This window comes from Lissotriton helveticus, chromosome 9 (genome assembly GCF_964261635.1).
Source record: "Lissotriton helveticus chromosome 9, aLisHel1.1, whole genome shotgun sequence".
Taxonomy (NCBI): Eukaryota; Metazoa; Chordata; class Amphibia; order Caudata; family Salamandridae; genus Lissotriton; species Lissotriton helveticus.
The window spans coordinates 31,572,730-31,599,068 of record NC_136070.1 but is presented as its reverse complement, the minus strand read 5'-3'; the positions used below and the strand labels follow the sequence as shown (position 1 = coordinate 31,599,068).

At 51.2% G+C, this 26,339-nt stretch overlaps 1 protein-coding gene across 1 annotated transcript in view; it reads left to right on the top strand.

Annotated features, from left to right (window-relative positions):
* Positions 1-26,339, top strand: part of SCFD1 (sec1 family domain containing 1) — a 459,613-nt gene that overhangs the window by 166,631 nt on the left and 266,643 nt on the right. Inside the window, exons 11-12 of the mRNA XM_078659415.1 lie at positions 14,556-14,695; positions 22,382-22,472. Coding sequence (XP_078515541.1) covers positions 14,556-14,695; positions 22,382-22,472 — 231 coding nt within the window. The remainder of the gene's footprint in view (positions 1-14,555; positions 14,696-22,381; positions 22,473-26,339) is intronic.

The following is a 26,339-nucleotide window of genomic DNA, read 5'->3' as shown; positions in this document are numbered from 1 at the left end:
TGGGGAGATAACTCAACCGTCACAAACTGCTGCCGCCTGACCTTGGACCCTGTGCAGCTCTGGTGCAGAGGAGATAACTCCACCGTCGCTAACTGCTGCGGCCTGAGCTTGGACCCTGTGCACCTCTGGTGCTTGGGAGATAACTCTACCATCTCAAACTGCTGCGGCCTGACCTTGGACCCTGTGCACCTCTAGTGCTGGGGAGATAACTCTACCATCGCAAACTGCTGCGGCCTGAGCTTGGACCCTGTGCACCTCTGGTGCTTGGGAGATAACTCCACCGTCACAAACTGCTGCCGCCTGACCTAGGACCCTGTGCACCTCTAGTGCAGGGGAGATAACTCCACTGTCACAAACTGCTGCCGCCTGACCTTAGACCCTGTGCACCTCTAGTGCAGGGGAGATAACTCTACCATCGCAAACTGCTGCGGCCTGAGCTTGGACCCTGTGCACCTCTAGTGCCGGGGAGATGACTCTACCGTCACAAACTGCTGCCGCCTGACCTTGCACACTGTGCACCCTCTAGTGCAGGGGAGATAACGCTACCATCGCAAACTGCTGCAGCCTGGGCTTGGACCCTGTGCACCTCTAGTGCAGGGTAGATAACTCTACCATCGCAAACTGCTGCGGCCTGAGCTTGGACCCTGTGCACCTCTAGTGCAGGGGAGATAACTCCACCGTCACAAACTGCTGCCGCCTGACCTTGGACCCTGTGCACCTCTAGTGCTGGGGAGATAACTCCACCGTCACAAACTGCTGCGGCCTGAGCTTGGACCCTGTGCACCTCTGGTGCTTGGGAGATAACTCTACCATCTCAAACTGCTGCGGCCTGACCTTGGACCCTGTGCACCTCTAGTGCTGGGGAGATAACTCTACCATCGCAAACTGCTGCGGCCTGAGCTTGGACCCTGTGCACCTCTGGTGCTTGGGAGATAACTCCACCGTCACAAACTGCTGCCGCCTGACCTAGGACCCTGTGCACCTCTAGTGCAGGGGAGATAACTCCACTGTCACAAACTGCTGCCGCCTGACCTTAGACCCTGTGCACCTCTAGTGCAGGGGAGATAACTCTACCATCGCAAACTGCTGCGGCCTGAGCTTGGACCCTGTGCACCTCTGGTGCTTGGGAGATAACTCCACCGTCACAAACTGCTGCGGCCTGAGCTTGGACCCTGTGCACCTCTGGTGCTTGGGAGATAACTCCACCGTCACAAACTGCTGCCGCCTGACCTTGGACCCTGTGCACCTCTAGTGCCGGGGAGATGACTCTACCGTCACAAACTGCTGCCGCCTGACCTTGGACCCTGTGCACCTCTAGTGCCGGGGAGATGACTCTACCGTCACAAACTGCTGCCGCCTGACCTTGGACCCTGTGCACCTCTAGTGCTGGGGAGATAACTCCACCGTCGCAAACTGCTGCCGCCTGACCTTAGACCCTGTGCACCTCTAGTGCTGGGGAGATAACTCCACCGTCACAAACTGCTGCCGCCTGACCTTGGACCCTGTGCACCTCTGGTGCTTGGGAGATAACTCCACCGTCACAAACTGCTGCCGCCTGACCTTGGACCCTATGCACCTCTGGTGCTTGGGAGATAACTCTACCATCTCAAACTGCTGCGGCCTGAGCTTGGACCCTGTGCACCTCTGGTGCTTGGGAGATAACTCCACCGTCACAAACTGCTGCCGCCTGACCTTGGACCCTGTGCACCTCTAGTGCTGGGGAGATAACTCCACCGTCACAAACTGCTGCCGCCTGACCTTGGACCCTGTGCACCTCTAGTGCTGGGGAGATAACTCTACCATCGCAAACTGCTGCGGCCTGAGCTTGGACCCTGTGCACCTCTGGTGCTTGGGAGATAACTCCACCGTCACAAACTGCTGCCGCCTGAGCTTGGACCCTGTGCACCTCTGGTGCTTGGGAGATAACTCCACCGTCACAAACTGCTGTCGCTTGACCTTGGACCCTGTGCACCTCTAGTGCTGGGGAGATAACTCCACCGTCACAAACTGCTGCCGCCTGACCTTGGACCCTGTGCACCTCTAGTGCTGGGGAGATAACTCCACCATCACAAACTGCTGCGGCCTGAGCTTGGACCCTGTGCACCTCTGGTGCTTGGGAGATAACTCCACCGTCACAAACTGCTGCCGCCTGACCTTGGACCCTGTGCACCTCTAGTGCTGGGGAGATAACTCCACCGTCACAAACTGCTGCCGCCTGACCTTGGACCCTGTGCACCTCTAGTGCAGGGGAGATAACTCCACCGTCACAAACTGCTGCGGCCTGACCTTGGACCCTGTGCACCTCTAGTGCTTGGGAGATAACTCCACCATCACAAACTGCTGCCGCCTGACCTTGGACCCTGTGCACCTCTGGTGCTGGGGAGATAACTCCACCATCACAAACTGCTGCCACCTGACCTTGGACCCTGTGCACCTCTGGTGCTTGGGAGATAACTCCACCGTCACAAACTGCTGCGGCCTGAGCTTGGACCCTGTGCACCTCTGGTGCTTGGGAGATAACTCCACCGTCACAAACTGCTGCGGCCTGAGCTTGGACCCTGTGCACCTCTAGTGCTGGGGAGATAACTCCACCATCTCAAACTGCTGCGGCCTGAGCTTGGACCCTGTGCACCTCTGGTGCTTGGGAGATAACTCCACCGTCACAAACTGCTGCCGCCTGACCTTGGACCCTGTGCACCTCTGGTGCTGGGGAGATAACTCCACCATCACAAACTGCTGCCGCCTGAGCTTGGACCCTGTGCACCTCTGGTGCTTGGGAGATAACTCTACCATCTCAAACTGCTGCGGCCTGAGCTTAGACCCTGTGCACCTCTGGTGCTTGGGAGATAACTCCACCGTCACAAACTGCTGCGGCCTGAGCTTGGACCCTGTGCACCTCTAGTGCTGGGGAGATAACTCCACCATCACAAACTGCTGCGGCCTGAGCTTGGACCCTGTGCACCTCTAGTGCTGGGGAGATAACTCCACCATCACAAACTGCTGCCGCCTGAGCTTGGAGCCTGTGCACCTCTGGTGCTTGGGAGATAACTCTACCATCTCAAACTGCTGCGGCCTGAGCTTGGACCTTGTGCACCTCTGGTGCTTGGGAGATAACTCCACCGTCACAAACTGCTGCGGCCTGAGCTTGGACCCTGTGCACCTCTAGTGCTGGGGAGATAACTCCGCCGTCACAAACTGCTGCGGCCTGAGCTTGGACCCTGTGCACCTCTAGTGCTGGGGAGATAACTCCACCGTCACAAACTGCTGCCGCCTGACCTTGGACCCTGTGCACCTCTGGTGCTTGGGAGATAACTCCACCGTCACAAACTGCTGCGGCCTGAGCTTGGACCCTGTGCACCTCTAGTGCTGGGGAGATAACTCCACCGTCACAAACTGCTGCCGCCTGACCTTGGACCCTGTGCACCTCTGGTGCTTGGGAGATAACTCCACCGTCACAAACTGCTGCGGCCTGACCTTGGACCCTGTGCACCTCTAGTGCAGGGGAGATAACTCCACCGTCACAAACTGCTGCCGCCTGACCTTGGACCCTGTGCACCTCTAGTGCTGGCGAGATAACTTCACCGTCACAAACTGCTGCCGCCTGACCTTGGACCCTGTGCACCTCTGGTACTTGGGAGATAACTCCACCGTCACAAACTGCTGCGGCCTGACCTTGGACCCTGTGCACCTCTAGTGCAGGGGAGATAACTCCACCGTCACAAACTGCTGCCGCCTGACCTTGGACCCTGTGCACCTCTAGTGCTGGGGAGATAACTCCACCGTCACAAACTGCTGCCGCCTGACCTTGGACCCTGTGCACCTCTGGTGCTTGGGAGATAACTCCACCGTCACAAACTGCTGCGGCCTGAGCTTGGACCCTGTGCACCTCTAGTGCTGGGGAGATAACTCCACCGTCACAAACTGCTGCCGCCTGACCTTGGACCCTGTGCACCTCTGGTGCTTGGGAGATAACTCCACCGTCACAAACTGCTGCGGCCTGACCTTGGACCCTGTGCACCTCTAGTGCAGGGGAGATAACTCCACCGTCACAAACTGCTGCCGCCTGACCTTGGACCCTGTGCACCTCTAGTGCTGGCGAGATAACTCCACCGTCACAAACTGCTGCCGCCTGACCTTGGACCCTGTGCACCTCTGGTGCTTGGGAGATAACTCCACCGTCACAAACTGCTGCGGCCTGACCTTGGACCCTTTGCACCTCTAGTGCAGGGGAGATAACTCCACCGTCACAAACTGCTGCCGCCTGACCTTGGACCCTGTGCACCTCTAGTGCAGGGGAGATAACTCCACCGTCACAAACTGCTGCGGCCTGAGCTTGGACCCTGTGCACCTCTAGTGCTGGGGAGATAACTCCACCGTCACAAACTGCTGCCGCCTGACCTTGGACCCTGTGCACCTCTAGTGCTGGGGAGATAACTCCACCGTCACAAACTGCTGCCGCCTGACCTTGGACCCTGTGCACCTCTGGTGCTTGGGAGATAACTCCACCGTCACAAACTGCTGCGGCCTGACCTTGGACCCTGTGCACCTCTAGTGCTGGGGAGATAACTCCACCATCACAAACTGCTGCCGCCTGACCTTGGACCCTGTGCACCTCTGGTGCTTGGGAGATAACTCCACCGTCACAAACTGCTGCCGCCTGACCTTGGACCCTGTGCACCTCTAGTGCTGGGGAGATAACTCCACCATCACAAACTGCTGCCGCCTGACCTTGGACCCTGTGCACCTCTAGTGCTTGGGAGATAACTCCACCGTCACAAACTGCTGCCGCCTGAGCTTGGACCCTGTGCACCTCTGGTGCTTGGGAGATAACTCCACCGTCACAAACTGCTGCGGCCTGAGCTTGGACCCTGTGCACCTCTAGTGCTGGGGAGATAACTCTACCATCGCAAACTGCTGCGGCCTGAGCTTGGACCCTGTGCACCTCTGGTGTTTGGGAGATAACTCTACCGTCACAAACTGCTGCGGCCTGAGCTTGGACCCTGTGCACCTCTAGTGCTGGGGAGATAACTCCACCATCACAAACTGCTGCCGCCTGAGCTTGGACCCTGTGCACCTCTAGTGCCGGGGAGATGACTCCACCATCACAAACTGCTGCGGCCTGACCTTGTACACTGTGCACCCTCTAGTGCAGGGGAGATAACTCCACCATCACAAACTGCTGCCGCCTGAGCTTGGACCGACATCACCAGGACGGGATGTCCTGGGCACGTGTCCACGTGCTTTTCCAATTGTTTGTTTCCATTTGTCGAGTCAAGTAACCATGATGTATGTGTTGGCACTCACACCCTAACCCAGGGTTTGCAAGCAGCCTCTGAGCCAACAGCAATGCCAGAGCAGTGAGTTTCCTGTTTGTGCGAGGTATCTGCATAACCGAGCCCAGCCAGGCCACTTGTGGTGTGAGCCTCACAAGCGCATCATTCATTCTGGACCAGGACTCCTCTCCCTCCTGCCAAAATGGATCACTCCATGTGTGTGACCATCCTGATTGCAGAGACCCTGCGCTGGATGTGCAGCGTCCCTCACACCTGTAGATTACGCCGCTGCAATCCACGCCAATGCGCTATATGCCACTACTATACTCCTCTGCACTCTACGACTGTCTACTCTGCAAAGTGCACTCGCTGCCACTGCGCTCTACTTCACTGCACTCTGCTCTGCAGCACTCTACTCTACGCCAATGCACTCTACCCCACTACATTCTGCATCACTCCACTCTTTGCCACTTCACTGTACACGACTCTACTCTGAAACAATGTACTCTCTGCCTCTGAAATCAACGCCACCCTTCTCTGCACCACTGCACTCTGCATCACTCCACTTCACTCTGCATCTCTTCACGCCACTTCACTGTACGGGTCTCTACTCTGCAACACTGCACTCTCCGCCACTGAACTCTACGCCACTCTTCTCTGCACCACTGCACTCTACGCCAATGCACTCAACACCACTCCACTCAAAACCAATGCACTTTACGCCATGGCCCTCTATGCCAACTACTCTGCACCACCACAGCATTATACTCTACTCTGCAATACTACACTGCTGTACTCTACGCCGCTCTATTCTACTGTGCACCATTATACTCATTGCTAATGCTCTCTTCACCACTCTATACCTTACCACTCTACTCTGTGCTACTCTACACCACTGAATCAAACGCCACTCTACTCTGCACCACTGTACGCTACGCCGCTGCAGGCTACTCCTCTGCACACTGCTCCACTCTACGCCACAGAACTCTCACTGTACTCTATGCCATTGCTCTCAGCACCACCCTACTCTGTGGCATTGCATTCTACAAGACTGCACTCTCCACCACCCTAACTAAACGCCACTTTACTCTGCAACACTGCACTGTACCCCACAGCATGCTACACCACTCTACACCATTGCATTCTACGTCACTGCACTCCACTCTCTTCTACTCTGCACCACTGTACTCTGCGCCACTGCTTTCTACGCCACTCTACCCTGGGCCACTGCACTCTACTCTGCACCACTCATCTCTACGCTACTCTATTGCACTCCACACTAGTGCACACTCTGCCCCTATAATCTGCATCACTCCACGCCACTGTAATCCATCTCCACCACTCCACACCACTCTACGCCTCTGCACTCTACCCTGCACCACTTCACTCTTCGCCACTTCATTCTACTCTGAAATAATCAGCTCCTAAAGAAAGCCCTCGCCGACCCCAACAATCCCAAAAATGAAGTCCGATTTCCCTGCTCCCCTACCCTGCCAAACAGAAAGCCACCAACCAGCGGCTCACCTAATTCCTGGAACAAAACCACCTACTGGATGCCTCACAATAACGATTCTGTGCCAACCACAGCACTGGGACCGCACTGATTGCTGCCATAGATGACATCAGAACACTCCTAAACCATAGAGAAACTGTAACTCTGATCCTCCTCAACCTCTCCACGGCTTTAGACACACTCTTCCACAACACCCTCCGCAACAGACTCTACAACATAGGCATACAGCAAGACGCCCTTGAGTGGGTCGCCCCCTTCCTTACGCACACAGAGCATCCACTGCCTCCCTTCACCTCTGCACCCAAAGACATCATATGCGGCGTACCACAAAGTTCATCCCTCAGCCCCACTTTGTTCAACATCTACATCACCCCCCGCAGATGTCAGATCCCACAGACTCAACATAATCTTCTACGCAGACATCACTAGACTGACCCTCTTGCTCACCCAGGATCCCTCCAACGCCAAAATCAACTTCTGCAACGCCATAATCAATGTAGCCAAATCGATGAGAGACAACTGCCTCCAACTCAACTCTGACAACACTGAAGTACTGATCTTCGGGAAGAACACCTCCGCATGGGACCACATCTGATGGCCTGCAGAACATTGACCCACACTGACAGACCATGCATGCAACCTCGGCACCATCCTATACAGCCAACTGACCATGAAACGACAAGTCAGCACAGTCGCCTCCTCCTGCTTCAACACACTTCGCATGCTCTGCATCAGATGGATCCCAACCAACACCACAGCTGTCGACCTCGAAGCTGGGGAACCGGGTTCGAGTCTCGGTATCGACGCTCAACATCCTGTGATTCAGGGCAAATCACCTAATCTCCCTGTGCCTAACAAAAATGAATGTCCATCTGTAACGAAAGTGGTGCTCATGTAAAGCGCTCTGATACCTGATATCTTCGGGTCTAGTTTGCGCTATGAAACACACCAGAAAAAACATCACTCATGCCCTTGTGACCAGCTGCCTTGACTACTGCAATGCCTTCTACGCCGGCATCTCCATCCAGCTACTTAGAATTCCAGACCATACAGAACGCAGCAGCCGGACTCATTGTGGACCTATCCAAACATCGCTCCCCATCCAGAAGAGAAACCAGTTCAAGATCCTCATACAAGCCTACAAAGCCCTCCATGACCTAGGACCGGCTTACCTCAACCATCCAGACACCTGCGCTCCTCTTCACTCACCCTTGCACATACACCCCGCATCAGTCTTAGCCGCACCGGTGGCCGCTCCTTCTCCTACATCGCTGTCAAAACCTGGAACAACCTTCCCCTCCAGCACCGTTCAGCCCCCTCGCTGGCAGACTTCAGAAAGAGACTCAAGATCTGGCTCTTCGACGGAGACACAGTGCCAGATACCCCTAGGGGTGACAGTGTGTTTGTTTATACTCTACACCACTGCACTCTACACCACACTACTATACGTCACTGCACTCTATGCCAATGCACTCACTACCACTTTACTCAAAACCCATAACCTGTACGCCACTGCAATCTGTGCAAATCTACTTAGCACCACTGTACTTTACGCCACTTCGCTCTAGACCACTCTACTATATGACACTCTATGATGCTCAACTCCCCGATGCTCCACTCTATCACGCCCTACTCCATTAAGTTATTTTCCACTCGTTGATACTCTACTCCACTCTATGCCACTCCACTTTGCAACATTCAACTCGACTCTGTGCCACTCTACAATACTACTCCACTCTACGACGCCATACAATACTCCCTCTAAGCCACCCCACTCTATTCTGACACACTACTCCATTCTACTCTACGCCACTGAACTCTATGACACTCTACTCCACTCTGCCATTCCACTTTCCTACACTACTCTACTCTGTGCCACTCCACAATCCATCCACTCGACACCAGTCTACTCTAAAGCACTGTACTCCCAGTAACACCCTCTACGCCACTCAACACCACTCTGTGCCACTCCATGACACTACTCCACTCTGACACTCTATGCCACTCAACTCTGTTCCATTCTACTCCCTCCATAACACTCCATGCCACTCCACACCACTCTAGGCCACTCCTCGCCGCTCCATAACACTTCACTCTACTCTACTCCTCTCTCCTGGCCTCACTAACGTTTGCCTTGCTAAACAGCAGCCATGTTGTGCAACATGACTGAAACATATTGGCAGAACCAAGAGAATGCACGAAATGCACCGGTTGCTTCATGCACAAAATGCACAGGTTGCTTCATGCACAAAATGCACAGGCTGCTTCATGCACAAAATGCACAGGCTGCTTCATGCACAAAATGCACAGGCTGCTTCATGCACAAAATGCACAGGCTGCTTCATGCACAAAATGCACAGGCTGCTTCATGCACAAAATGCACAGGCTGCTTCATGCACAAAATGCACAGGCTGCTTCATGCACAAAATGCACAGGCTGCTTCATGCACAAAATGCACATGTTGTGTAGGAGAGTAGGATCTGCTTACCCCTACTTTTTGCTGGTGTTTCACTGTTTTTCGACTTTAGTCTGGCTGAGGCACTGCTACCCAGGACCCCAGCCTAACTGCTTCCTCTCTAAAATGATTGCATGTAGTTTAGGTACACTCCAGTTTGGTTACTGGGGTGCCCTTGTGAGTCCCTAGTATATGGTACCTTAGGTACTAAGGGCATAGGTACCCCAGAGGTCTACCAGGGGCTGCAGCATGTATTATGCCACCCCTGGGAAGCCTTCCAAAATGACACCACAGGTCTGCTACTACAGCCTAGGTAAGGTGGTGCATGCACCCCTTACTAAGATATAGGTTACCTCTATCTACCGTTAATCACTGGTTAAACAAAGAATGGTTCTGTCGGGTAGAACATGAGCAATTTAGTGATGTTGTTAATGCAATCAGAAAAGCGAGCTCTCTAACAATCACAGATCTAGCGCCTAGCACTTAATTAATGGGACGCGAGATCAAAGAGTTGGATGATACTAGGTATTTATATCAGAATTACTTCATTCAATGATACATATTTTGCATAGGTAGACTGTCAGGATCAATGTTAGAGTGCAATTGAGTGACATTTGTGCATGGTGTTTAGGTGCTGAAGAATATACAGTGAAAACATTTTCATATATACACATATATACAGGTGTTTGGATTGGCCAGATGCTGATTTGTATCCAAAGATTCCTATTCTTCCTATTATGGAATCCTGGTGGTACTGGACCTAGGACAAGCATTGACGTTTCGACCCTATGGTGCCCCAATGGGTGGTCACGGCGGGTCTTCCTCAAGACAGGAGTGTGGGGGTGGTGGGGTATTTAGGTTGTGAGACAGTCCTGTTGCGAAGGCCGGAAATCTCAGCCTGAGCCTGTTGGGCACAATGGCCAAATTATCTGTGTGCTGGAACAGTCAGGATAACAAGCTGGAAGATGGTACGTAGTCCCATCCGTCAACTGCATGCAGTTGTGCCCAACAGGTGTGTAAACATCTCTCCTAGGCAATAACAACAATATACAAATAATACTTTGAGGAGGACTCAGGACGAAACAAAGAACTATATGTATAACAAATGTATTCTTTTATTCAGTGTCACAAATGTGTGTAATTAAAATTCAGTCGAACTGAACAGTACATCAATAAATCATAATGATCAATACAAATCAGTTGATCCATGTGGCAAAAACATGACACATGAATTAAAAATATCCTTCATAAAGATAAAAAAAAACACAGCAGTAAATATTGACGCGCGTTTCGGCGTTACAAACGCCTTCTTCAGGAAATTACCACCAGTAAACTTTTTAGATTTCTTTTGAACATGCAAGACTTAGATGGTGTTGCAATGTTTCTTATAAAATGATAAACTTTTAGATTAGTCTTGTAGAGCTAGTCCCTTTCGTGATATCGGGAACAAGGATCATGATATGTGAAAAATTTGTTTCATTAAAAAAAGACCTCCTTCGTTATGCTTAGAGCCGACAGATTGATAACATAAACTGGAGCTAAAAAGAATTCTCTCAGTCAGCTGATATTGAGCCAGGAACTGTGCGTGACTGATACGGTCCTGTGATAGTAGAGGAAGGGATCAACGAGTAGATAAGAGCTTATGCCTGGGTACAGCACGAATATTGCTTACTCCGGGTCATGTATGCGTTTCTCCCTTCGGCCTTGTCGACGAATATTGGCGTCTGACGTCATACTGCTGTGTTTTTATCTTTATGAAGGATATTTTTAATTCATATGTCATGTTTTTGCCACATGGATCAACTGATTTGTATTGATCATTATGATTTATTGATGTGCTGTTCAGTTCTACTGAATTTTAATTACACACATTTGTGACACTGAATAAAAGAATACATTTGTTATACATATAGTTCTTTGTTTCGTCCTGAGTCCTCCTCAAAGTATTATTTGTATATTGTTGTTATTGCCTAGGAGAGATGTTTACACACATGTATTTTCCCTGTCCTAGGATCTGATTTACTTAGAATTCAGAGGGCCTTTGATATTCACTAGCGTTGTGCCCGACAGGCTCAGGCTGAGCTTTCCGGGTTCTGAGGGACACAGGGTTACCCCTTTTTTCTTCAATTACCTTTAATCAATGACACATATAAACCTATAGGTCACTCCTATGGCAGGCCTTATCAATCCTGAAGGCAGAGTGCTTGGTTTTGTGTGAGGGGTGCCCTTGTATGAGCTGAGCCTGTCTGCAGCTTTCGGAATCTGTTCTCTGAGGCTGTTCTGTGATGCAGCCAGACCATATACTCTTAAGTGCATGATAACCTTGTGGCAAATGCTAACTTTGGAATAGCTGCACGGAAACATGTCGTGTTTGGTGTCAAACACTTTAGAATCCTACCCCCCCCCCCGCCAGTCCTGGCGGCGGGGATATAATTCCACCCTTCTAGAGGGAGAGACATGTACACACTGACCTAACCGTCAATAGTTTAAAAGAGCCCTGGCATCACAAAATGGATGCTGCAGCCACAGACACAAGTCTGACCTCCTGCTGCTAGACGAAACCGGCAGGGGAGGCCTGGACAATAGGTTTCCTGTCACAGGCAGGTGTAACCACCTCCCAGACAGGCTTTAGTGTATTGGGACTGGGTGGGTGCATTTAGAGCACGCTTTTCAGACAGTGCTGGGGGCACACTTGGTGTTCCTGTGCATACCCCAGTTCAAACCGGTTGCAGGGGCACTCATCCCCTGCTCTGGCGCGAAACTGGACAAAGGGAATGGGTGTAAGCACCCCTCTTCCCAGACCCTCCCATAGGTGGGTCCCAAGAGTATGTCCAACCTCCTATCTTAGTATAAGTATGGGACCCCAGTCCTTAGGACTTCAGATTACACCTGGACAAAACTCTGCAACATATATCCTGGAATTTCGACATTCTATTCAACTAGAAGACGGAAGAATCTCCCTTGGGGTCAAGGAGTGCCTCCCCTGTTCAAACAGGCACCAAGAAGCATCTTGCCGGTCTGCATTTCCAAGGCTCCCGCCGGATCCCGAAGGATTTGCGATCTGGACACAGACTTCCAGACTTCTCAGAGGCCGACAAGAGATCCCAGCAAAGCTGAGACCCGCAGCCCTCATGAGTGACGTGGGACTGGAACTCCTGGACACAGTGCACATTTGGAAGTGCATCGACTTCCCGAGCTTTCCCGAAGTTGTGCGTTGGGCTACTTGTAGTCCAAGCCCCGAGCACCATCTGCACGGAAGATTGTGGGCCTACATTCCATGAGTGTTCCGTGAGTCCGCTTCTAGCATTTCTGCTGGAGGCCCCTTCGCGATCCCTGGTCCGTCGACTGGTAGGTCGCCAGGAAGGTAACTTTTCTTTCCTTTGGGCCTCCCTGGTTGCTCCAGATGTGCCCTGACTCCCTACCAAGTGGTGAGTCCCTCAGACCTTGCTGGTCTGCACCGAAGACAATCTTAGCTTTCTGTGTGGGTTGCTGTTGTCAAGGCTTGTTGGGTCCAATCCGGAAACCGACACCGCAGCGCTCGACATCCTTCGTGGGACAGCTCGAATCCAGCTTCTGGTTGTCATCGACGCCTCCTGGTCCTCGTGGCTGAAGAGTGAAGCTTCACCTTCTTCACCTGAAATCACCCGACATCGGTGGGCATCTTCTCATCACCTTCCTGGTCACTGGCAAGTGACCCGGACTGTCCCCTCTGCTTTCAGGTTCTTCACATCTCCGATCCACCCGGACACTATCCACTTGGTTGCCAGCAGCACTTAGCAGCAGATCGCTATTGAAATCGACAACGAAACCCGACACGAAAAGACACCTTTGCACACGGCTTCCCTGGGTCTGGTAACTTGAGTACTGCGGTGCTCCCGTGGGTGTTGACTCTAGAACCTCCTAGTTCTAAAGGGGTTTGCTCTAAGTCCTCTTCTAAGTGTCTTTTCCAACCGCGACTTACCCCATAGAAGTTAATGGTGATTTGCGGCTGTGTTTAGACACTGCACGCGTCCCCCGTGGGTCCCCTGTGTCACTCCCTTGGGTGGTTCCTGGTGGTCCAAGCGGTTCTAAAGGCTCTAGGCCTTGTGTCTATGTAAGTCGTGGTACTTATACCACTTTCTTAATATATGGTTTGGTACGCCCCTAGGGCTCAACGTATATTGTGCTAATTTACTGTGTGCTATTAAGTTTTTATTTATGTACTTTTGCCTCTAGCCTCATAAAGAGACTAGAGGGATGTGTTTAGAATAAATACATATATTTTATATATATACCTGGTGTGGTTCTCCTTTCATTTGGTCATTCACGAGATTATAGACTGGTAAAACACGCTGCTTCACATTCCTTCAAGACTTAGCCTGAAGGCTGCTGTCAACAGTTATCACTAGGATAGCTTTCTATATAGGTTGTATTTAAACCTACCATCAATAAGGGTCGTTCGGACTGGTACAAGGTGCCCACTAGAATAGTGGACAGCATACGCAAGGCCAACTTCTCACACGTTGCTTCCTGCATAATATGCACAGGTTTCATCATGCACAGAAGGCACATGTTGTATCATACACAAAATACACAGGTTGCTTCCGCCATAAATTGCACAGATTTCTTCACGCACAGAATGCACAGGTGTTTTCATACACAAAATGCACACGTTGCTTCATACACAAAATGCACAGGTTGCTTCATACACAAAATGCACAGGTTGCTTCATACACAAAATGCACAGGTTGCTTCATACACAAAATGCACACATTGCTTCATACACCAAATGCACACGTTGCTTCATACACAAAATGCACAGGTTGCTTTATACACAAAATGCACACGTTGCTTCCTGCATAAAATGCACATATTTCTTCACGCACAGAATGTACAGGTTTCTTCAGGCACAGAATGCACAGGTTGCTTCATACATAAAATGCACATGTTTTTTCATGTAGAGAATGCACAGAGTGCTTCCTGCATAAAATCCACAGGTTGCTTTGTGCACAAACTGGAGAGGCCGCCATCTGTCCTCAGTCGTTGCACAAATACAACAAGTGCAAATACACGAGAACTACTCGTGACTTCAGTGCATGTGGTCATCAAGAGATGCATGCAGTTTATTTGAGGGAGGGGGGCAAGCCCTCGAGTGGGAGCCCTTAGGGGAGCCTATCTGACGGGGCAGCACTCGCTCTGCCTGCTGTCTTCAGCAGGCGGGCAGGCGCAGGCATGGCAGGGCCCTTGGATCAGTCACTGTGTACCCCATAGCAGCTCCTGCCCTTCCACAGACCAGGCAGTCACTGTTTCTGAAGGAGCTTCTCTTCTCTTCTAGGACTTCCACCTGAACCGAGTGGACTTGGAGGAGGCTTCGGGGGTGGAGAGCTCCCCCGCCGGGGCGCGGCCCAAGAGGAAAAGCAAGAAGTCCTACGACCTCACCGCGGCGGACCGGTTCTGGCAGAGGCTGAAGGGCAGGCAAGTGGGGCTGGGTGGAGACTCGTGGCAGGAACGGTGGGGGGGAGCCTGTCCACTCACGACAACGTAATCATCTTTCATGGACAAGCACGGTGGGAGGTCTGGGGACGGCCTTTCCACTCATGTCCTCTTTCTTGGACATGCACGGTGGGAGGTTGGGGACAGCCTGTCCACTCTCGTTATCTCTCGTGGACAGCTATGGTGGGTGGTCATTGGACACATTGTCTTAATCATCTCACGTGGGCAGACAGGGTGGGAGGTCAGCGGGACAGCCTGTCCATTCACGTCATCTCACATTGGCGGCCATGATGGGAGATCAGGGAAGAGCCTGCCCACTTCTGTCTACTCACTTGGGCAGCCATGGAGGAAGCTTGGGGAATAGCCTGTCCACTCCTGTTACCTCACATGGGCAGGCACATGGTGGGAGTTCATGTCATTTGTCGTAGTCAGCCACAGTGAGAGGTCAAGGGGCAGCCTGTCCACTCGTCACATGTCGTGGGCAGGTATGGTGGGAGTTCAAGGGACAGCTTACCCACTGGGTGTTCATCAAGCAGTGCTTTACTCCTCTCTGGGACATTAACACACATTTGTCATTCCCCCGCCATCTTGGCCTTCACAAATCACTTTTATTTCATGACACTGGCAGTGCACCTCTACCCTTACCTGCACTGCCGCCTAGTATACAGGTCCAGGGATCGACACGTGACACTTCTAATGCACCTCGACCCTAACCTGCAGCACCTCCTAGTGTACAGGTACCGAGAGCCGCGCATGGCACTGCCAGTGCACCTCTACCCTGACCTGCACCACGTCCTAGTGTACACATACCATAACCCACACACACATACAGAGCTTTGTTATTGCACTTTGCTCCTGACCCATAGTCTCCAGCACTACTGCACCAGTTCCCCTCAGTCCTCCTTTGTAGTACCTCCTTATCGTTCATTAGTAGGAACCTCGCACAGTTGTCGACTCCTATTAGCCCTGTAGGATACTCAGTGAGTGTAGCGAGTGCAACCAACTGTCTCCAGGAGGACTTGTGGGTGGCAGAAGGGGATCACACTGTGTACGTATTAGAAAATTTTGCAGCAGGAATCTTTTCTGGATTCACGTGCTGTGCATTATTTCACCATCTATTGGTCTGGTATTCTTCTTTGTATTAGTAGTGTTCTCTATTTCTTTTTTTGATGGGCGTATAATATAGCTTCTCCAGACGCCATATGCCCTCCCCGGAAGCACCCATTCGTGGTCGCCATCTTCAGATTCTTTTTTACGCCTTTTGGTCTGGAAGCATTGCTAAAGGCACTCAAATAACAAAAGTAAGAAGTTAATTCGAAAGATCATTGAAAAAAGCAGGGCTGCCACCATTGCACACCACCAACTCATTAGATCCACAAAGAGAAACTTCATGATGGGGTCCTCTCCAAATCCCACAACTCCAAGGAACTCTTCACCATCATACAAGAATTCACCAGGCCCCACAGCAAAACCACCAACGTCCCTCCCTCCCAGGACCTTTGCAAGAAACTCAGCTCCTTCTTCCACCACAAGATCAGGACACACTATGACAACTTCGACGACTAAGACCAAGGCACCGAACCAACACCATCCACCAGCTATGCCACCCAGCAGACCCTCCTCACCTGACACCTGTCACCAGAGAAGACACTGCAAAAACCACAAAGAGCATCCACTCCGAAGCACGCACTGCCCCCTGCCAGCCGCACATCTTCCACTGGGCCGCCTCCGCCATCACACCAGAACTATGACGGACAATCAACTGTGCCCTTGAAACAGGCGCATCCCCCAACGAATGAAAAAGCGCCAAAGTCAAACTCATCCTCAAGAAGTCCTCAGCAGACCAGACGGACCTCAAGAACTACAGGACCATCTCTTTCCTCCCCTTCACTGCCAAAGTCACTGAGAAAATCTTCAACACCCAGCTAACTCACTTCATAGGGAAAAAAACACATCCTCGACTCATCTCAATCCGGATTCCATGGTAACCACAGCACCGAGACTGCCCTCCTAGGCGCCACCAACGACATCCTCACCCTCCTCTATTAAGTCCACATTGCAGCCATCTTTCTACTAGACCTTTCAGCACCTTTCAACACCGTCTCCCACCGCACACTAGCCACCAGACTCCGCGATGCCGGCATACAGGGAACTGCCTTAGACTGGATTCTCTCTTTCCTCTCTGGCAGAACACAAATAATAAGCCTCCCGTCCTTCCTCTCCAAACCCACAGAGATCAGATGCGCAGTACCCCAAGGATCCTCCCTCACCCCAACGTTCTTCAACATCTACATGGCCCCCCTTGCAACCATCGTCCGAAAACACTGACTCAGCATAGTATCCTACGCCAACGACACCCAGCTCATCCTCTCCCTCACCAAGGAACCCGACAGCACCAGGCACAGCTTCCAGGAAGGGATGAAAGACGTAGCATCCTGAATGAGCAGCAGCTGCCTGAAGCTCAACTCGGAGAAAGCGGAAGTCCTAATCCTTGGATCCACCCACGCCGCGTGGGATGACAACTGGTGGCCCCCCACCTTCAAAAACCCTTTCACCCCCATGGACCACACCCGCAACCTTGGCATCATACTCATCTCCTCACTCACCATGAGCCGACAGATTAACGTAGTGTCCTCCACATGCTTCAACACCCTCTCCATACTCTGCAAGACCTTCAAATGGATCCCCTCCTTACTCCAGAAAGACCGTCACCCACGCACTCATCACCAGTAGGCTGGACTACGGAAACACTCTCTATGCCAGAATCAACAAATCACTCCTTCTCAAATTCCCGACCTTCCAGAATGCCGCACCCGGACTCGTCCTCAGCATCCCACAACGCAACTACATCACCCAATACCTCTGCGACCTCAACTGGCTTCCTGTCGAAAAGAAAGATACCTTCAAGCTGCTCACAGATGCCTACAAAGCCCAAAACAACACTGGATCCCAATACCTCAACGAAAGATTCTCCTTTTACCTCCCCAAGAGAAACCTCCGCTCCGCCGACCTAGCACTTGTCGAGATCCCCCGTATTCACTGGGTACGGAGTAAAGTCACCGATGTTGAGAAAGTACAGTGGAATCAGAAGGCGAAACGTTCGCAGGTAACATCAGAAAAACAGAGTGGGAGAGAGTCTCTAACAACAGACTGATAGTCACAAAGAGTTGCCTCACCCTCGAAGATGTCGCCGAATGAAGGCACACAGAGGCCGAAAGAGTCCCTTGGGTCCCACAGCAAGGAGAATGCAGGCAGTCGAACAATTGAGAAGACGGTGTTGAAAAACAATCGAATTCGCATGAGGCTAAAAAAGGCTTTTAGTGATACCCTGACTCCAGAAGTCTTGATGTTGTAGAGGAAATCGAATCCTACGCTCGACGCCAAAGACCGTGTTGTCAAGATCGATAGCAAGGAGAGGCGTCTCAAAGCCAAAATGGCTGCGATACTGCGAAAGATAAAGAGTTTGATGCCTCTCTACGAGAATTTAACAGACAAGGACCCAGAATAACTAGCGCCCCCCAACAACCCCAGAACCACAGGAAGAGAAGGAAGAACAAGAAATCCAGGAACGGAACGAGTATTGACTCGACCGACACAACAGACCCCCATTGCGGTGGACTCGGTCTCTTCTTTCCGGATGACTCGACCCGTGCAATAGACCCCAATACGGCCGAACCTGGCTCTTTTTTCTGGCTGCAATTTGTATTTCTAAATCCGGCACTCGAGCTTCATCCCCGAACCGGTTGCCATTTATTTAAATTGATAACGGTGCCCATTTGCTACAATTGCCTTAATTGGCCGGTAGGACCGTGCTTCTTTCTGAAAGCTAAAAGTTTAATCGGTTCATATAAAGTTATTTTAATCAATCTGACGTCTCTGTCTATTTCCTTGACACTAAGGCATATAATTACATGTCCTGATGATGATCCCATACTAACAGGGATCGAAACGTCGTCGACACTTTACACTTGATGATTTTTGACATTATATTGAATAGGTCACGCAAAGTGTATTTTACCATCGTCTGTTTAAATCCAAAGCAATTACAGACTGCCCTGTTTCTTTTCTTTGCCTTACTTGTATTTCATATGTGATAGTAGGATACAGGCTGTGTCCCGCTTGGCAATTGTTATTTCATCTCCTCTGTCACATACAAATATTTATACTATTAAATTGTGTCCGGCTAGACAGTTTAAAAATATAGATTTCAATTTTGGTCTATATTTATTCTGATTGTTATTTTGCTGTTAATGTTTGGGGCCACTGTCTTTTGAAACACTGCTGGAAAGAGGGCAAACGTCGCAGCGGCATCCGGATCAGCTCCAAATAAAGAAAGTAAGAAGATAAACATGATGGGAAGAACGTTTGAAAGGGGAGCGACAACACAGTGGCACGTAGCCAATTCAAATGCCCTGCTCAACAGGTATGCATATTAGCACTGGGACGAAGTGGCAGGGCTGCTGAAATATTTGCTGGAACAATACCAAAGAAGAGCAGCATCCCTAGCAAACGAGGGAAAAATACAACTGAGGTACAGGCAAACATCATTAATACCCCATTCAATGGGAACAGCTGTTTGGGAGTGAGGTGGATGAAACAACTAAAAAAAGACAATGACACAGCCAAATCAATGGGAGCCCTGCAATTCAGGGGACACATAATGAGACAATCTACACCTACAAGGAGACCATTGGCACTCATCCTGGCCAGTAGGGCATCACGGACCAGCGGGGAGCTTACCATAACACGCCACTCCCTTGTTAGTGCCCCAGAGTTGAGAGCGGCGCGGCTGAGGAGACTGTTGGCCCGGGGCCGCCAGGCCGCTCACAAAATGGTGGCACTCGGCTCCCACTGACCTGTCTGGTGGTGGGGTGTTTCTCCCTGGCTGCGGTTACATGCTTGTGGAGAGGCCCCAGTCTGCCGGCGCTGCCACTCAGCGTGTCGCGAGCGAGGCAGCCGGGGCCCCTACTAAGAGCCGGACCTCCGCAGGCACATTCGATGTTGTCAAGACATATAGATACTTATGTATGGTGTTCGACAATCGAATATCCTTCAAAGTATCCTTTAAATTTCATTTTAAGGGCCTAAGGGCCAAGGCTGTGACCTTGATGCATGCTTCTAAAAAATTTAAAAAATCACTGAACTGTCAATCATATGATTTTATTATTTACAACCGACCCTCCTATATGGCGAAGTCCTTGATCTACTTGTAGTCAAGGTCTTCAAAGCAACTTTTGGGATAGCCAACTCAGTGTGCCAAGTGGGAATAAGATTAGAGTTTGGTGTCCAGAGACAGTGCCTGGTATCAAAAGGACCTTTCTAAAATGTATGATCGCTCTGTCCACATCAGCCCCTGCATCCTATGGGAACATTTGCTGGCAAGAAATAGATAGGTCTGCCCATGCTGCTAAATGGAGATCTTATATTTTACCGGCGGAGACAGCGAGAGGCACACAGGTGACACAGCCCAGATGCACCGAAAGAACCCTCTCAAGTGACCCTCACTGATCTCATGGGATCTTACCGTACCTACTAAGTGAAGTTCTACTCCCTTCGTTTATTCGGGGGCACTGAAAATTTCGGGCCACTGTAGATATAACTTTCTTACTTGGTCCTGACGAAGCGCCCTGGATCTCCCCCTGAGACCACTAAAGCGCGAAACATGTTGACCTGAACATATGCCCACTAGGGACATATAGTTACTCAGCTGCCAAGAGACATAATACCCTTTAATGCAGCACCATACAGTTTGTTTTAATAATGACCGAGGAATAACCTTAATAAAAATTAATCACTCTCCCTCCAGCCATTTTTTAATATACCTTCTAGGACTTCACTGCCACTTACACCCACGCACCCATATGGCTTAATCAAAAGATCTCCGAAAAAGAGACCCTTCGGGGGACCCGTAGGGCATTGCAGCGCCGGCCCGACGAGGAGCAAAAGCCCAATGATGAAGCATGAAATCCTTCGGGGTGTGTGAGGGCATCAAATGAGGACACACTGCACCCGACAATTAGAGAAGCACACGGCAAGTGTACCTCTTACTTCCCTTCTTTCTCTCTCTACTTAGGAACAGTGACTCCCTTTTGGTATAAGTTTAACTTTGGGAGCACGGGTCACCGGACCTTTTGAATAGCTCCTAGAGTCCCCCTCTTTTGATAAATAGGATCTTATATTTTAACCTCCCTAAGAGATATTGGTCTGCAAATTGCACTGCAAGATCTGAAAATGCCCAATTGTAAGGCAATCTTAAAAAAACTTATCAGAGCTGAATCGCTCAAATTGGATAAAATAGCATTAGTAGAGAAAAATGATGCATGGTATATTATTCATTCATATGAATCTCTGGGTATTGAGCCGAATCTGACTGCTATCTTTTCAACAAAGTATAAAAATATGTTTTTAAGGTTACGTATGAGAATAAATCCAACAAAGGAAGGCACGCAACCTTTGATCAAGCAATGGCCAGGTTCTAATTGTAGGCTTTGTGGATGGCCACAGGAAACACTAGTACATATAGTGTGTGTGTGCCTCAAGCTAATAACCCTTCGACGTTCAGTTCTGAAATCACATTTTTGGAAGAGCGGGGTCAGATCAGCCCGGCAGGCCTTAATTATGTCACTATCTGGCGAATCAATTACGTTCTTATGTCAATTAGTAAAAATGTTAATGCCAGTTGAAAATTGTTAGATATAATAAGGTTGATCTCCACGATTTTTGTGGCTTTGATATCTAATTGCTCTATTGGTTTATATTTTTATCACCAAATGATTTTGTTGCTGGGGTGATCACTTGAATTGTATTAATAGAAGTGTCACCGTTACAGTACATTTTTGATGCATTTTATTATCGTTTTGATACGATGGTCGTTATTGCACATTTGCACTTTAAGGTGTAACTTGTGTGAGAAATGTGCAATAGAAATGTTGCCGTTTCAGTGATCTTTGATGCACTTTATCATCGTCTTATATGATGGTTGTTGCAATTATTGCACGGTGGCACTTTCAAATGCAACATGCGTAACATCTCGCGGTAGAAATTACTGAAGTATTCTTTTTGAGTATTTTTCCGTTATATCTAGGGAAATAGTATGTTGTGCTCGCTGTCACTTTAAAATGTGCAATATTATGTTGCAATTATCGATGTACGATGGTTTGATTTGATCTTATTGATACATTTTTAAATAGTATATATGGTACAGTTTTTATATTATACGATGGGAAGATGCTTTGATTGTAATGATTTTTTAATTTATTCATTCAATTTTTTAAAACATGAGATGTGAAGATGCTGTGATTGCAAAGATTTTTATTAATCAAGTAATAAAGATTAAAACAAAGTGTGCCGTCTGTTCAACAAAATGTTGTGGCTGCAGTGCTGAACGAGACGCACTGGGTTGTGTTGTTTGCAGCTGTGCTTGTTATTGTCTCTTGGGGTTTGTTCACCAGCCCCGCCCTCTGCTGAGCGATAGCCCTGCTGTTTAATGTCTGTGGTACTAACCTCTGGTGTCTCTTCCCCCCCCCGCCCTCTGCTGAGCGATAGCCCTGCTGTTTAATGTCTGTGGTACTAACCTCTGGTGTCTCTTCCCCCCCCCGCCCTCTGCTGAGCGATAGCCCTGCTGTTTAATGTCTGTGGTACTAACCTCTGGCGTCTCTTCCCCCCCAGCCCCTTCCCGGAGGTGGCCGAGTCTGTGCAGCAGGAGCTGGAGTCCTACCGGGCGCAGGAGGACGAGGTCAAGCGGCTGAAGTGCATCATGGTAGGTCTTAGTGCCTGGTGGAGGAGAGACCTGGTCTAGGCGCTGTGTGACCCATTGTCTAATGCACTGACTCTGCAGCCTGGGGCTGCCCATGTGTGTACGTGTTTGTATCACGCATGATTCCCTGTTTCAGGTGGACATAATGATATGTGGCCAAGCAGAAACATGTCAAAGGGCCTTGTTTACACATTGGTAGTCCCGGGGCCACATGGCTGCTGCGGGAAGGGGGCCCCTCGGCTTTGCTCCCCGGGTTCCAATAATCATTTAATGGGGATCCCGGGTTACAGTTATGATTCAGTGGGGGTGCCTGGGTTCCAGTAGTGATTCAGTGGGGGTGCCTGGGTTCCAATAGTGATTCAGTGGGGGTCCCCGGGTTCCAATAGTGATTCAGTGGGGTGCCCGGGTTCCAATAGTGATTCAGTGGGGTGCCCGGGTTCCAGAAGTGATTCAGTGGGGGTCCCCGGGTTCCAGTAATGATTCAGTGGGGGTCCCCGGGTTCCAATAGTGATTCAGTGGGGGTGCCTGGGTTCCAGTAGTGATTCAGTGGGGGTGCCCGGGTTCCAATAATGATTTGGTGGGGGGGTCTCCGGGTTCCAGTAGTGATTCAGTGGGGGTCCCCGGGTTCCAATAATGATTCAGTGGGGGTCCCCGGGTTCCAATAGTGATTCAGTGGGGTGCCCGGGTTCCAATAGTGATTCAGTGGGGTGCCCGGGTTCCAATAGTGATTCAGTGGGGTGCCTGGGTTCCAGTAGTGATTCAGTGGGGGTCCCCGGGTTCCAATAATGATTTGGTGGGGGGGTCTCCGGGTTCCAATAGTGATTCAGTGGGGTGCCTGGGTTCCAGTAGTGATTCAGTGGGGGTCCCCGGGTTCCAATAGTGATTCAGTGGGGTGCCCGGGTTCCAATAATGATTTGGTGGGGTGCCCGGGTTCCAGTAGTGATTTGGTGGGGGGGTCTCCGGGTTCCAATAGTGATTCAGTGGGGTGCCTGGGTTCCAGTAGTGATTCAGTGGGGGTCCCCGGGTTCCAATAATGATTTGGTGGGGGGGTCTCCGGGTTCCAATAGTGATTCAGTGGGGTGCCTGGGTTCCAGTAGTGATTCAGTGGGGGTCCCCGGGTTCCAATAGTGATTCAGTGGGGTGCCCGGGTTCCAGTAGTGATTCAGTGGGGTGCCCGGGTTCCAGTAGTGATTCAGTGGGGGTCCCCGGGTTCCAATAATGATTTGGTGGGGTGCCCGGGTTCCAGTAGTGATTCAGTGGGGGTCCCCGGGTTCCAATAATGATTTGGTGGGGGGGTCTCCGGGTTCCAATAGTGATTCAGTGGGGTGCCTGGGTTCCAGTAGTGATTCAGTGGGGGTCCCCGGGTTCCAATAGTGATTCAGTGGGGTGCCCGGGTTCCAGTAGTGATTCAGTGGGGGTCCCCGGGTTCCAATAATGATTTGGTGGGGGGGTCTCCGGGTTCCAATAGTGATTCAGTGGGGTGCCTGGGTTCCAGTAGTGATTCAGTGGGGGTCCCCGGGTTCCAATAGTGATTCAGTGGGGTGCCCGGGTTCCAGTAGTGATTCATTGGGGGTCCCCGGGTTCCAATAATGATTTGGTGGGGGGGTCTCCGGGTTCCAATAGTGATTCAGTGGGGTGCCTGGGTTCCAGTAGTGATTCAGTGGGGGTCCCCGGGTTCCAATAGTGATTCAGTGGGGTGCCCGGGTTCCAGTAGTGATTCAGTGGGGGTCCCCGGGTTCCAATAATGATTTGGTGGGGGGGTCTCCGGGTTCCAATAGTGATTCAGTGGGGTGCCTGGGTTCCAGTAGTGATTCAGTGGGGGTCCCCGGGTTCCAATAGTGATTCAGTGGGGGTCCCCGGGTTCAATAATGATTCAGTGGGGGTCCCCGGGTTCCAGTAGTGATTCAGTGGGGGTCCCCGGGTTCCAATAGTGATTCAGTGGGGTGCCCGGGTTCCAGTAGTGATTCAGTGGGGGTCCCCGGGTTCCAATAGTGATTCAGTGGGGTGCCCGGGTTCCAGTAGTGATTCAGTGGGGGTGCCCGGGTTCCAATAATGATTTGGTGGGGGGGGTCTCCGGGTTCCAATAGTGATTCAGTGGGGTGCCTGGGTTCCAGTAGTGATTCAGTGGGGGTCCCCGGGTTCCAATAGTGATTCAGTGGGGTGCCCGGGTTCCAGTAGTGATTCAGTGGGGTGCCTGGGTTCCAGTAGTGATTCAGTGGGGGTCCCCGGGTTCCAATAGTGATTCAGTGGGGTGCCCGGGTTCCAGTAGTGATTCAGTGGGGGTGCCCGGGTTCCAATAATGATTTGGTGGGGGGGTCTCTGGGTTCCAATAGTGATTCAGTGGGGTGCCCGGGTTCCAGAAGTGATTCAGTGGGGGTCCCCGGGTTCCAGTAGTGATTCAGTGGGGGTCCCCGGGTTCAATAGTGATTCAGTGGGGTGCCCGGGTTCCAGAAGTGATTCAGTGGGAGTCCCCGGGTTCAATAGTGATTCAGTGGGGTGCCCGGGTTCCAGAAGTGATTCAGTGGGAGTCCCCGGGTTCAATAGTGATTCAGTGGGGTGCCCGGGTTCCAGTAGTGATTCAGTGGAGGTGCCCGGGTTCCAATAATGATTTGGTGGGGGGGGTCTCCGGGTTCCAATAGTGATTCAGTGGGGTGCCCGGGTTCCAGAAGTGATTCAGTGGGGGTCCCCGGGTTCCAGTAGTGATTCAGTGGGGGTCCCCGGGTTCAATAGTGATTCAGTGGGGTGCCCGGGTTCCAGAAGTGATTCAGTGGGAGTCCCCGGGTTCAATAGTGATTCAGTGGGGTGCCGGGGTTCCAGTAATGATTCAGTGGGGGTCCCCGGGTTCCAATAGTGATTCAGTGGGGTGCCCGGGTTCCAGTAGTGATTCAGTGGGGGTGCCCGGGTTCCAATAATGATTTGGTGGGGGGGTCTCCGGGTTCCAATAGTGATTCAGTGGGGTGCCCGGGTTCCAGAAGTGATTCAGTGGGGGTCCCCGGGTTCCAATAGTGATTCAGTGGGGTGCCCGGGTTCCAGTAGTGATTCAGTGGAGGTGCCCGGGTTCCAATAATGATTTGGTGGGGGGGTCTCCGGGTTCCAATAGTGATTCAGTGGGGTGCCCGGGTTCCAGAAGTGATTCAGTGGGGGTCCCCGGGTTCCAGTAGTGATTCAGTGGGGGTCCCCGGGTTCAATAGTGATTCAGTGGGGTGCCCGGGTTCCAGAAGTGATTCAGTGGGAGTCCCCGGGTTCAATAGTGATTCAGTTGGGTGCCCGGGTTCCAGAAGTGATTCAGTGGGAGTCCCCGGGTTCAATAGTGATTCAGTGGGGTGCCCGGGTTCCAATAATGATTTGGTGGGGGGTCTCCGGGTTCCAATAGTGATTCAGTGGGGTGCCCGGGTTCCAATAATGATTTGGTGGGGGGTCTCCGGGTTCCAATAGTGATTCAGTGGGGGCCCCCGGGTTCCAGTAATGATTCAGTGGGGGTCCCCGGGTTCCAATAGTGATTCAGTGGGGGTGCCCGGGTTCCAATAATGATTTGGTGGGGGGGTCTCCGGGTTCCAATAGTGATTCAGTGGGGTGCCCGGGTTCCAGAAGTGATTCAGTGGGGGTGCCCGGGTTCCAGTAGTGATTCAGTGGGGGTCCCCGGGTTCAATAGTGATTCAGTGGGGTGCCCGGGTTCCAGAAGTGATTCAGTGGGGGTGCCCGGGTTCCAGTAGTGATTCAGTGGGGGTCCCCGGGTTCAATAGTGATTCAGTGGGGTGCCCGGGATCCAGAAGTGATTCAGTGGGAGTCCCCGGGTTCCAATAGTGATTCAGTGGGGGTGCCCGGGTTCCAATAATGATTTGGTGGGGGGTCCCCGGGTTCCAGAAGTTG